General features: G+C 42.6%; 1 protein-coding gene across 1 annotated transcript in view; it reads right to left on the reverse strand.

The window, feature by feature from the left end:
* Positions 1–321: 321 nt before the first annotated feature.
* Positions 322–13851, reverse strand: part of Tecta (tectorin alpha) — a 138416-nt gene continuing 124886 nt past the window's right edge. The window contains exons 22-30 of the mRNA XM_048795830.1: positions 13079–13359; positions 10821–10931; positions 9405–9607; positions 8547–8710; positions 7834–8082; positions 3433–3595; positions 2310–2397; positions 1906–2022; positions 322–1099 (exon numbers count right to left, since the gene is read on the reverse strand). Of these exons, the coding sequence (XP_048651787.1) occupies positions 999–1099; positions 1906–2022; positions 2310–2397; positions 3433–3595; positions 7834–8082; positions 8547–8710; positions 9405–9607; positions 10821–10931; positions 13079–13359 (1477 nt within the window). The 3' untranslated portion in view covers positions 322–998. The remainder of the gene's footprint in view (positions 1100–1905; positions 2023–2309; positions 2398–3432; positions 3596–7833; positions 8083–8546; positions 8711–9404; positions 9608–10820; positions 10932–13078; positions 13360–13851) is intronic.

A 13851-nucleotide genomic window follows, 5' to 3' on the forward strand; every position in this document is an offset into this window, starting at 1 on the left:
TTGTTTTTAACCTTAAAAGGGGAGGCACTCCAGGGATATATTTTGCAGGCCCTCCATTTTGCAGTTAATTATAGTAAATGTGTGTTTATATACCACTTACAATGGAGGACACTGCCTGCTTTTCTTCTGCAAAGCACCTTAATGCTCCGCTAATGCTCTGTAAGTGCACCCGAGTAGTAATAACACAACACATTACAGCTGTGGCCAGCAGTGCCTACCTGGTCCAATGGCTGCTGCTTGCTCTTTTCTGTTTTTAATCATAGCGAGCTATTTAGCGTGCAAAGCTTCACATCGATAAGAATGATTCCGGCCACCAAATAATGAGAATACTTGAACACAAAGTTTATTTAAGGATAAAACACATTAAAATTATTTGGTTGATCTGTGAAAAGAGAAGGGACTGGGTTTGAGGGGTGGGATCGGGGTGAGGTTCCCCAGGTCTGCAATTAATATATCCAGTGGCCAAAGCTGCCATGGCAAGGTGGAGAGCTGCGGTGGGCGGGCAAAGGGACTCGTCCTCAACAGAACAGAGCCATGGTGCAGGTTGTAGATCAGACACTTCCACACGCCAGCGAGATTCCTTAGAGGGAGCCAAACCTTTCAGTCATCACTCCCAGATTGTTCCAACTAGCCCTAACTCTGTAACAAGTAGGATCCAGAACTAGCAGTGGCTGGACAGATTTCTCTGGTCAGATTTCACGTCAGATTTCTATAACTAGAGTTCATTTCCTTTACTGGATTTTCACATGAGCCAAGGTTTCTAGTGACAACTGTTTGGGAATTTTAGTTAAATACATCCTTCCCATGACTGGCTTTTAGAAGCCCTGGTGCATATTTTGAAAGAGGGACCTGGAATCTCTGACCACTGGAGACAAGTGGCATGATTGTGAGAAGGTGGACACTTTCAAATAGATTTTGACTTAGGGACACACACTTTTTATCCTACAGGGAGTTGAAGTAAGTAAATTACAGTACTTTATATAGCAACCTTGAGTGCATTATGAGGTTGTGTCTGATTGATATACAAAATGCCATAGTGAAATTTGGGTCACAATGAGAAGAAGTGTCCAAACTTGAAGATCAACTGAAGAATTAGAGGCTGTGGACAGAGAGGAACATAATAAGTCCTATGAGGTGGTGGTGGGGAGAATGCCAGTTAGACAGGCATCACTTCTCTGCAACACTCAACTAAATAAAGGAAATTTCATGGCCAAGAACTCACTTTACCCAAATGGCCCTGGCTCAGGCAGCAAAAAATCAAAATTAATCCAACCTTGAAGAGGATCCTGCTAAGCTCAGAGGGAGGAAACCATGTCAAGACTGCTCTCTCATTTGTTAAGGCAAACGTCTAATCCCAGCCTCAGCCCAGGTAGACCTGGCATTCAGATCTATAGCCAATATATAATCCTGAAGTGGTAGTGTAAATTTTCTTCTATCATTATCTTTAGATGAAAAAGCAGCAGAGATGCAAAGGTTTTTCTTTTTTCTTTTTTTTTTTTTAATGGTGCTAGAATTCTTTGGGTGTTTTCCCATCTTTCCTCTTTTTGGGGGGGGGGATGGGTACCAGGGATTGAACTCAGGGGCATTCAATCACTGCATCACATCCCCAGCCCACTATACAATAAAATAAAAATTGTATTTTATTTAGAGACAGGGTCTCACTGAGTCGCTCAGCGTCTCGCTGTTGCTGAGGCTGCCTCTGAACTCGTGATCCTCCCGCCTCAGCCTCCGGACCCCTGGGATTACAGGCATGTGTCAGCCCGCCCAGCCATCTTCCCTTCTCAATTTCTGAAACTTTCCTAGGTAAGTTGCTGACTGGGTGGGCTTCAGATCTGAGTTTCTCCTTCTGGGGTTGGGGACTTTCTAGGACCCTCATTGCCTGCCCTGACTCAGAAGAGCCTCTACCTCGGCAGCTCCTGCCGTCCTCTTGCAGGGTTCCTGTCACGCAGCTGCACAGAGGCCCGTCCACCCGGCTGGTGCAGATCTGCTCACATCCTCCGTTGTCTTCACACCAGTCCAGCCCTGAAAACAAGCAGTCGGGCAAATTAATTGTAGACCATTCCACCCTCCAATTCATATAGAAGGGAAGGTTTTAATGAAAGGAGAGGATGAAGAAAAGCCCCATGCTGCCGAGTTCTTAAAAGCCAATGAAAATATTTCTTCAAGGGAGCAGGCGGGCAGTCTTCTCACACTGGTGTCCCCAACACCATCACCTCATGCACTACACCCACATCACAGGTGAAGCACGTCTGAGCCTTCAAGTCCCACTGTTTCAATAATTTATAGTGTGTTTTAGGAAACATACATACTTTTTCTCCTAATAGGTCCCACTGAAATGATCTGTTCTTTAGGTTCTTTTGTATAATCTGTGGCAATCCTGGAATTTTGTGGGCAAGTCTGAAAGACAGAACACCAGAGGGAAAATTTCACACAATTAAGCTGATAACTTATTCCTCACCATGTTTCCACCTGCAAAAGAGGCAGAGGCTCCGGCCTCCAACACTATTGCTGCTCAGATTAATTAGAACCAATGCATTCTTGATCATTGAATCCACTGGGACGCCAGGCTTTAGGTTGAGCAGAATTAAATATACTCTTCACAGTAGAATTATATTCAAAGAGGCCCTTTGCTCGGGAATGAGGATTGTTGTATCTCATGGACACTAATGTATGCGGCACCATCTGCAAGGAGCCCTGGCCATAATTCATATCTTGATTCTGCAAACAAGGGGGTAAGCAAAAAGCTGCAATATTAAAGGTTAGGAGCCAGGTACCAATGCAATCACATCTTAAGGACATAGCAATATGTAGTGGGGTGTAAGCCTGGCATGGAAGAGATGCTTAATTTGCACTTCAGCCTCATCCCACAGCCCCCCTAGAGCCTCAGGCCCTGTGGATCAGATGAGCTGTTGGATACTTTGATAAATTGCCTCCTGAGGTCAGCAGTTTGCTATGGTGGAGTGATACTCTGCTCAGTGGTCATCAGATTCAGGTGGCCTGAGACTCCTTGAGACTTCAGTACAGTGGTCCTCAGCCAGACCAATGCCCCCACCCCTACCCTCCAGTGGACTTTTTGGCAATGTCTGGACACATTTTTTGGATGTTACAACTGGGGAGTAGATAGCATTGGCATCTGTTGGGCAGAGATCAGGGACACTGCACAGGGCAATCCCCCACAACAAAGGATGTCATTGGTGCTAGCTTGAGGAGCCCTGGTCTGATGTTAAGTCAATGACCAGTTGACATTTCGGAGACAGGAGTAAATGCACATCATTCCACTGTGCTCTCCCCCACCAAAGATGACTACCCACCAAAGACTCCTGTGCATCTGTGGATTACTCCATTTCAGCCACCTGGTACTCAGTCTTCATACTGGAAATGCTGGAGCAGGGAGAGTAAGTCTAAGCATTTGATTTTTACACTGTCACTTACGATTTTACAGGAGTACTTTTCTGAGTCACAGAGCGACACTGCACAGTGAAGATGAACTTCATCATAATCCCCAATGAATTTAAAGACGGTGACGTGAAAACGGCAGGTTAGGGAGACTCCATTCTCCTCGATGCCGATGGTGTTATCTTTAATGTTCTGACACCTATTCAGAAAAAATAATGGCATCTTGGCTTCCCATTTTTTCCTCTTACACGTTAATCCTCATCTTCATTTCAGAATTTCAAATGAATGTGGCCTCTGGACTTGTCATCTATTATCACTCCCTCCTACTCTCATTGTTTGTTCTGAAACTTTAAATACCACCTCAGTTAGTATCCTAACTGCAACTAAAAATTAAATGACCGTAGGGACTGCACTCAATTTCCCTGTGCTTCAAGACCTCAGTCCGCCCCCTCATGATGCTGTGTTTTACTGATAACAATTTAGCAAACACAAGATTAGTTCTGACTTCCTCTGTACTTTCTTCAGTTAATTATCAATGTTGGCAGGGGCCCCTGATTCAAAGCCTCTTGGGAACTCTTCCCACACATTAAAATAGGTAGGAGCTGGGGCTGGGGGAGAGGCACAGCCCGGGAGGAGCTGGAGCAGGGTCCTGGCGCAGGTGAGCGCCCCTCCTCAACTCCTTCCTCCTTGTGGTACCGAGCCAATACCCAGTCCCAGGCAAGACCTTCCTCAAGCACAGATATTTTGCTTTAACGACTTAAAAGTTCCCCAAACGTATCACAGTGGCATATATTCCAGTGTCTTCATGGAATGTTTTCCCCACTGGAAGGTCTTTCTGCTCCTGTCCCCTTGCATGACACCTACTCTTTCACAGCACAGTCTACAGCACCCCTTCTCTACACGGAGCCTCTAGGCATGCTCTAAGCAGGCAGGAATAGGAGGTCTTTTCCAGATTTGCCAACAGCACCCTGTTGAGCTCCTCCAGAGCAAGAATCAAACTGCAAGAATCAAGGTTCCAATCATCGCAGGGCACATGGTAAATATTTGAAAATCTTTGTTGAATGAATGAATAAGCGAATGAATGAATGAGTTGTGCTGCCATGGCCCAAGGTGGGCTCCTAGGTGCCAAGAGGCTCTTTAAAATGATCAAGATAAAAGGGGTGACTCTTTCTCTTTCTTATGTTTCTTTTCCCCAAACCCACAGGATTAAATAGCTTAGTAATAAGGAAAATTAAAAATTGAAGTTATCCTTCAGCATTCCCACACCTATTAAGTTTCATAATTAGTCTTCTAGGCAAAATGCAAGTTGCTTTTCAAGGCAGTCGTCTCTGAAATGCTTTGAAAGCAAAACTTTATATGCCATCCTTTTTTTTTTCTTGTCCTTATTATGATTGTGGATAATCTAAATTGGCTCAAGGATTCTAAAATGGTAGCGTCTCTCCAGTCTTCACACAGACTTCCCCTCTTAGCCAGATCACCAGCTCTCTCCCAGGGAGATGAAGTTTAGGTATCAGAAAAAAACATGAAGCAAAGCATCCTTGGCTATTTGGGGGCCTCCTTTAAAGCAAGCAAACAAGCCAGGCATGAATCTTCTGAACACCAATGAAGAATAGCTGTCCCTCCCACTTTTTCAGAGAAAAGAGAAGTGGGCATTGTGCCCCAACCCCCACCAGTTTCTGAGCTACTGATAAGTTGGTGCTGTCTCTGTGCTCCACACAGCTAGGGAGGATCAACTGACCCCAAAACATTTAAGTGGACCTGTTTCGCTGCTCATTAATTAAGCACCGAGCATCAGTTTTCCCCTAAGTTCAGTGGAAGAAAACAAAACAAAACAATAACCGCATCCCTCCAAGAAAGGTTAGAAGGATTGATGGATTCAAATTCTCCCAGATGACGAAATCATTTCCCACCTAACCACAGTTTAATTTGAAGGCCTTTATTCACACAGACCCTGGGGTAAGCTGAGATTTATGAACATGCCTGCTGGCTCGCACTTCCTCTCTGGGTCAAGTCCATTAAATACTGTTTTTAAAATGCTAAATGCCACCTCATCCTTCAAAGGAGACACAAGTTCCATAATCTGAGTTTCCATTTGCAGAGTAGCTCAGGTTATAGCTCTTTTACACTGGGAAAGAAGTACAATAAGGACAGGGAGGAGACATGGAGAAAAGGAAAACTGTCCCATTAACCCAAGCACCAAGGACTCAAAGACACCAAGGACTCAAAGCCCCTCCCTTTGCCTCTGAGAAGGCCAATACCAACTCAGAGAGACACATGCCTTAGCGAGGCCTTTGTTGAAAATTCCACGACATGCCTGCACAACCCGTGCCACGTGCCACCCAGCTCTAGCAATGAGCCGTGTTTTCTGACACCTAAAAAAATTCCTTCCCTCCCCTTGCTGGTCATGTGACCATGTTGAATTCTGAGCCTGCCTTCTCCAAGCCTGCCTCATCTACAAAATGGTGGATGTCAATTATTTGCCCAAAGTCACACCCCTCTTCTCTTGGGGCACCATTCCTCTTTCCCACAACCACAAAGCTATTAAACAGTGTCCACAGCACCCTCTGCCCATCATAGGAGTAGGTGCTGATCCAGCCCAGACAACTGCTATGGTGCATTCCCCCTACAAAGGACAGGCAAGTGATCCAAGACAGAATTGTCTTCCTTCCCTAGGAGTCCCTGAGTTGAAATTAGAAGAGCTCTCTCCTCTGTGGTGACAGTGGTGCATGAATGTGAGGCCAGGATTGTCAGTGACTGACAAGGTCAATGAGAGAGCAGAGAGAGGTAGAGACAAGAGATGAGCAAGAAGAGAGGCTTGACAGCTCCCTGGATTCGATCATCCTCAGGCTACATCTACTCCTGTGATTTGATTACCCCTTAAACACCTTGGTTTTATTTGGTTCTGGTTGTGGGGGGTTTTTTGGCATAGGCTAATTTAAATTGGCCTTTACCAGTTATAACAAAAGAATTTTGATAATAAAGTCCCTATTTAAAGAATTATTTTATTAGGGTTATGGAACTGTTCTAAAATTAGACTATGGTGATGTTTGTGCTCCTTTGAAGACTTACTGAAAATCATGGAATTTTATACTTAAAGCAAGTAAATTTAATTGCATATAAATTATGTTTTAAATCAAGCTGTTAAAAATGAATTTTTGCAAAAGATCTGTTATGTCTATAAACTGCCTGACATAGCTGGTGTTTTTTTTTTTAATAAAGATAATTATTTTTACTGTTGTTTGGTTCTTTAGTCTTCTCTTGTCATCCATCCATTAATTCATTAAATAAATTTTATTGTGTAACCACTATGTTTCAGGAAATATATGAGATGGTGGGCATACAGTGATAAGAAAAAAGAAACTTGTAGAGCTTACAAACTATTGCTGTAATTCCCTTTTACCCAAAGTTTCACTTTCTACAATTTCAGTTACCTGCATTCAACAGCCATACAAAAATATTAAATGAAAAATTCCAGAAATAGCACATACATTTGAAATTGCATGCCGTTCTGAGTAGCACAATGAGATATTGTACTGTCCTACTCCATCTATCCAGGACATGAATCATCCCATTGTCCACTGTATCTATGCTGTATATGCTACCTGCCTGATAGTTATCTAGTAACCACCTTAGTTATAGATCAGTGTTGTGTTATCTCAGTGCTTGTGTGCAACCCTTATGTGGTAGCCTGATGCTGTATCCCAATGCCCACCTACATCATTCACCTCACTCGTCTCTCATCATGTGAGCACTGAATCACCTCACAATATCACAAGAAGATGAAGGATAAGTACAGTATAGTAAGATATTTTGAGAGAGATACCATGTTTGCATACATTTTATCATAGTATACTATTATAATAGTTTTGTTTTATTAGTTATTGTTTTTAATCCCTTCCTTTGCCTAAATTATAAACTGAACTTTTCCATGGCATGTGTGTATGGGACAAGGCACAACACATGGAGGGTTCAGTATTCTCCACGGTTTCATTTCAGGCATCTACTGGGAGTCTTGGAATGTCACCCTCAGATAAGGGTGCACTACTCTTGTAATTTCTTTGTTATTTTGATAGGTGTCCTACTCATCCTATTCTTTCATTTGCATAATTCTCATTCCTCTCAAATTGAAGTTCAAAGTAGACAGGACCAAATCCCTTTTCGATCACAACGATGATAAAGCATCTTGTAGTTAATACTGCATGACTTGAAGGACCTGCCACTAACTGCTGTGTGACTTTAAGCAAGTTACTTGACCTCATCTATAAAATGAGGCTTAGAAAGTCTACATCATAGGTTATTATGAGAATTAAATGAATTCGCTGATACAAAATGCTGGTTCTGAAGGTGTCAACAAATGTTAGTTTCTATTCCTTTCCCTAAAACATAATTAGACAATATTATGGCTCTGAGACTGCCATCTATTAAAAGGCCACTCACCCTCCTTCAATGATGAAGTATCGGAGCTTATCATTGCTGTCACGGGAAGGGGTGGCATAGCACTTGTTGAGCGTGAGGATCAAATGTGTAGAGTCAGCTCCAACCACAAAGACCCCTACGTACAGCACATCTCGTGTGGTCAAGACTACTTCACCCTGGCGGTAAGGATGTTTGTAGGAGGCATTTTTGTAGAGTGCCATCTTGGTGGTAAAGCTGCCTTCTTGGGTTGGAACCGTCAGGTTAATGACACTAAAATAGAAATAGTCATAAGGCAGGCAATACAAAACAATTTCATTAATTCAACTGACTTCCATTTTTTCAAGCTGCAAAAGCAGAGGGAAGGCAAAGTATGTAGTTATAAAGTCTAAGGCTGCACAGTCCAAACTGGTTCCTACCAGGTACATGGAGCAATTTAAATCCAAATGAAACACAATTAATTCAAAAATTAAAAATTCAATTCCTCTGTCCCCTGAGCCACATTCCAAGTGCTCAATGGCCACATGTAGCTACCATATTGTATAGTTGAGATATGGAACATTTCCATCACTGTAGAAAGTTCTATTGAACAGTGCTGGTCTAAAGTACCTAGGTTCAGGAAATAAGAATTTTATTTTCCCTAGGGCTTCAGAGATAAATGCTAACAATTTTGATTATGCTAACCTTAACTGTCAAGGAAAGACAAAGTTATGAACACAGCCCATGAAATCCTTTACCTTAGCATAGGCTTTACTACAGAATCCAAGGAGATCTTGATATCCAGCTCATAAGCACATGAAAATTCCACATTGATTGTGCGGTCCCTGGTGATGATGTTGCCAGTGTTGTTGGCACTTTCGATCCAGATTGTGTTTTTATACATGATATGAGTGCTGTTGGACTGCAGAGCAAAGGGAGGTCAGAAATCATTAAATCTCGGAACAAGTATGTGGCTTGCATTTTAAATCCATATCCCTGAAAGTGGAGAAATGGCTTCATTCCATACATAACCCAGAGGCCATTATAAATCAGTATGGCACTGGCCTCAGCATTTACTCAGGGAGAAAGTATTACAATAGATGTCAACAGCACCCTTCAGTCTGATAACCCTGAAATGCCCATGGAAGGTAGATTTCATGTACCACTGAATTCTAACAATACCCAGTCCCCAGTCATCCATGGAAATGCAAGCTAGGGAGAACATGGAGTATTGCTGGTTTGAGGTAATATAAACTGATTGAAAATTATTTTTAAACCCTTAATTCAAACCTCTCTTCCACCAAACATTTTGCCGTACATGAAGGTACTTACTCCTTTCTCACCTTCTGATAAATGTTAATGAGCAGAGCCATGAACGGAAGACACACCCCCAGAAGGAACAAGAAAAGAAGTGAGAAGCTTTGTTAACCTACACATCGCTCTTTCAATTCAACCACTTAGTGATGACTGCCTTGTGCATATGCCTTTCACTGTTCTCCAAAGAGCATATTTTTAAGAGGACCACCTTGACCTTGGCTTTAAGGACGATCAATAGGCAAATACCAGGAGCTGTCTCTACCTCCGCCAGGTGCTCCTTCCTATGCCCATTTTCTCACCTGCACGATGTTGCCACAATTCCCTTTGGTGTTGTTGATCTGAAAGGAGATAAAGTCTTCCCCCTCGATGCCAGTGCACTGCCTGTCATTGATTCTCACACCCTCCCTCTCAAAGCCAAGCTGGAAGAGTTTGCACTTAGAGATGGACACTTCCATCTGGGCCGCCTTGCAGGTCACCTCTGCATCAATGATGTCATGTGAGTCTGTGGGAACAGTTGTTAAGGAAAGCAAATCAGTGGGAGCCGGTCTTGCTGCAGGGGTGGGACTGAGGCATCACCCTGCCATGCTCCTATAGAAAAGGCAAATAAGCTCCACTCAGGCTGCAAGCATTTCTAATTAAGCTTTGATCAGACCAAATGAGCATATGAATTCATTCAAAGCAATAACTTGGGCATTGGTAGAGCCTTATTAAAAAGATAAAAATGCTAATAAAGAGCCCTTTGTCTTTCTTTATAAACCCAGGCCTTCCTCCCACACATACTGGTGGCAGCTACTTTTCGGTGACATACAGAATCTGGCACTTTGTGGCCTGGCTAAGGAGCATGCTCCCCAGGAAGAACAGCACTGGCCTGGCCACACCCAAAGCCCTGGTTGAATCCAGCTCAGCACAACCTCTTAGCAAGTCCCAGGTGAGCATCAGGAATTGCCTTTTGACAGGATATTGCACCAATTGACATTTTCTCTGAGTGTATAAATAGCTGGTAATAAGAAACAGAAATATTTATATCTGCCTAGGTGAACCATGTTGTCCCCTCCTATGGAGCCTTTTAGTCAATTAGGTTTTCATTCTTGAAGGATGTTAAATTTAGCACATGCCTCTGAATTACTTGGTTCAACAAAGGGCGTGGGGATGGAAAGCGAAGCAGCTCTGCAAGCTGGCACCGAGATGATGTGCTCTGCCAAGATCAGGGCCATTTCTACCTTAAGGCAAACACAGTTAGCGACAAGGCCAGGAGTCCCAGGTATTTGCTGCTTGCTTCAAACATTCCTGTTGTATCTTCAAGACCAAAAAGGTTTGGGCCAGATAAAACTGGCTGCAGGTCAGTCTAAGGCACCTGGCTCTCTTCCTTCCTTCATGCTGGCGTCAAACCACCTTACTTCTTCCTCACATAAAAGATCCACTTGGATCTCTATGTTGTATGTGGACTTGATGGAACTGGCCCATCCCATTCATATACAAATGTGCACATTATCATTTGTTGAAGAAAGGATGAAGCTGTGAGAAAATGAACATTAGCCCATTTTGGTCAGATTGCTTCTTCGTTCTGCTTAAACACTCCCAAAAGTTTTGCTCCTGGAATTTTTCTAACCCATGAGGTAGGACACATCAAGGTCCTTCCTTGGAGCTTTCCTATGCCACTGCCAGCCCTCCTCCATTGGGCCTTTCTGGGTGGAGAGGTGGCACTTGTTACTCACTGTTTCCGTAGGGGGGTGGCTCAATGCAACCACACAGCTCTCCTCCATTTTCCAGCTCACAGGTTCGGTTGGGACAGTCCGCCCCGACACAGGGATCTTCAACCACTCCTGCTAAAAAGGAAAACACACAGAAACACGCACAACTTGATTTTCACACTACACGTGGTAGCATTTGGTCATACTCCGGATTTACCACTTCAGTTCAGTCAGAAATGGTCAGAGATTAGCTGTAAGTTAACAAAGAGGGAAACCTTCCAGAAAAAATGAAAGGCAATAGCTAGTGATTGGATGTTTGCTATGGACCTGGCACTGTGCCTCAGGCTTTAGCTGAATTCGCATGTTAGATCCTCACAAACGTTCCTTAAGCTATTATAACCCAAATTTACCCAAGGCCACCAAGGAAGGTAAAAGGAAAAGACAGAATGCACAACACTGTTACCTGCCAAGGTACACCACGGTGATGGTACCTACTATACTATGTTATATTATGATTACTTGCATTTATATCTTCATATTTATTATGTAAAGAGTAGATGCCAAATATTTCTCTTTATGTTCCTAGCATACAGCCACCTCACAGTGTTCAATATATATTTGCCAATAATGAAAATTTGAGGGCCAGTAAGATCCCAGAGGAGTTCCCCGGGGATATCAGGACTTCTTGGATTCATGGTAAACCTTAATAACAACTGACTTGATTATGTAAAAGTAGACAAATCAAAACTACACATAATTCACCATCATTGGCTAAGATTAATGGCACCATGTTATTATGAATAGCATTTCTGTGACAGATGAGACTACCTGCAAGATATTCAACATCTCCATTTGAGATCCATTAATTTAGAGCATTTTTGTTTCGAGACTCATTTTTTTTAATTTGAAGAATCTCCTTCCTATCAAGATAGAAGAATTCTTGTTCATCACCATGGTTGGTGCTAAAGAAGTAACTGTGTGGCATGAGCTAAGTTCACTTCAAGAATTTTTAAAAAGAAAGTTGAAAAAAGATACAACATTTCAGTTGGAGGAACAAGCTCAAGAGATCTACAATAGTTAATAACAAGATATTATATACTTGAAAATGACTAAATGAGTACATTTTGAGTGCTCTCGCCACATATATAGACATTTACAGGGGAAAAAAGAGGTTAGAAGCACTGATTTTAAATAAAAACTATAAATAAATAGAAGGAAGACCAATAGCAGAAGGGGAACAGGGGGAGGGAGGAGGAGACGCTCTGGGAACTGAAAGGGAGCAATTATATTCCATGCATGTAGGACTATGTCAAAAAGAACCCCAATATTATGTATAACTAGAGTGCACTAGTAAAAACTTTTAAAAAGAAAAATCCCACAGCTTCACCTGCCTCATGTGACCTGGCTGCCACGCTCCTCCACTAAGCAGGTAACGGCACAAGGTGGGAACACATGGATTGCATCGTGTCAGCCAGTTTCCATTTCTGGAAAGATGACTGAAGGAAAAGCATCTATATCATTTAAATATATTTGTTCTAAAAGGATTTCTTCCAAGAGTATTCATGTATAATGTATTTCCAGGCACACAGTAGCCAGGCAGAAAATGGGGTGGCTGATTAACCTAGTCTGAAAACGACCAAAGAAAACAACAGAAAGAATGGGCTGAGTTTAGAGCCACAGGAAGAAAGACCTCGCTTAAAAATGTGGTGGTCTGTCTGCCAGCTGGCAAGCTCAGCAGGCCCTTAGACAATGGGAAACTTGAGGCTCACACGTACACAAATAAACATACATAATCACATTTACAATTTTCAGAGTTCAAAACAGTTAATTTTAAAGCATTTCTTATGAACACAGCAGAATAAAATATTAAAGTTACCAAACAAAACATTTCTGTTAATTTCCAGCAGAGACTAGTAATTTGCTTAACATTTCTGAAATCATTTAATACATGTTTTAATTAGCTTTATTGTTCTTAAGTTTTGAATTATGTGTATTCCCACACTTGATGAAGATTAGTCTCTAAATTTACCAACGTGTATGCATAGCCTTGGAATGGGCCTGGAATCACACACAGGATTGGTGTTGTGTGTCAGGGTACAAAAACACAATCTGTTGGTCCCAGTATCACCTTGCGTTAATGGGAATAGCTTTTTATGCATGTTGACACATATATGCATACTACAAACTTGCAGATCCAAGAGTGAAAATGGAGAGGATCAGTCATCCCTAGACAAAGCAAGGCTACCAGAAAATAACGCAAAGAAATAAAATAATTCTCTTACAGCAATTCTCCTTCTCAATCCACTCTGTGCTCAGGATCCCAAAGGAGCGGCAGGCTTCCCCATAGGCAGCCAGGGAGCCGCACAACTGGAATTTGTTGTGGTTGTAGCAGCCATCCAGGTAGCAGGACTCGTAGAAGGGGAGGGGGTCGAGGAGTCCGTAGCAGGGCTGGAAGAAGCCTTTCATATCCGTGAGCTTCAGGCAGTAGCCATCGCCCTGCATCTTCTGAATGTGCACGTTGTCACATGTGGCTGCGTACTGTGAGAACTGCAGTTCGTTGCAGCTGGGGGCAAGAGGTTTGGTCAGAGTAAGTGAAGCAAAACCAGCCACCTGAGTCTTCCAGGCAAAGTAAGACCTCATCTGTTGCATCTGCTGTGCTAGCTCTGAACAAGGCAGTATGGGATACCAGTGCTACCTTCACCTTAGAAAAGTCAGGTGCTAATGGCCTTGAGCTACCCAGCCAAGAAAGTGAAAAAGGAATTCCCATTGCTTATAGCATTACGACACAGCAAAGATGGGCTGGTAGCCACAGTGACACAAGAAAGGTAGATATAATAACCATTAATACTTTCCTATAATTGATTGATACCATTGATATAATAACCACTAACTGTGTTCGTTGCAGCTGTGGGTAAGAGTTTCATCAGAGTAAGTAAAGCAAAAACAGCCACCTGAGTCTTCAGGTATTGACAGAATGGTAATAGCAATAATAATGTCTGATAGATGGCAGAAATAAAGGTTTGCAAAGAAATCCAAGAGTCTTCCACACAACCTT

This window comes from Marmota marmota, unplaced genomic scaffold (assembly GCF_001458135.2).
Source record: "Marmota marmota marmota unplaced genomic scaffold, marMar, whole genome shotgun sequence".
Taxonomy (NCBI): domain Eukaryota; kingdom Metazoa; phylum Chordata; class Mammalia; order Rodentia; family Sciuridae; genus Marmota; species Marmota marmota.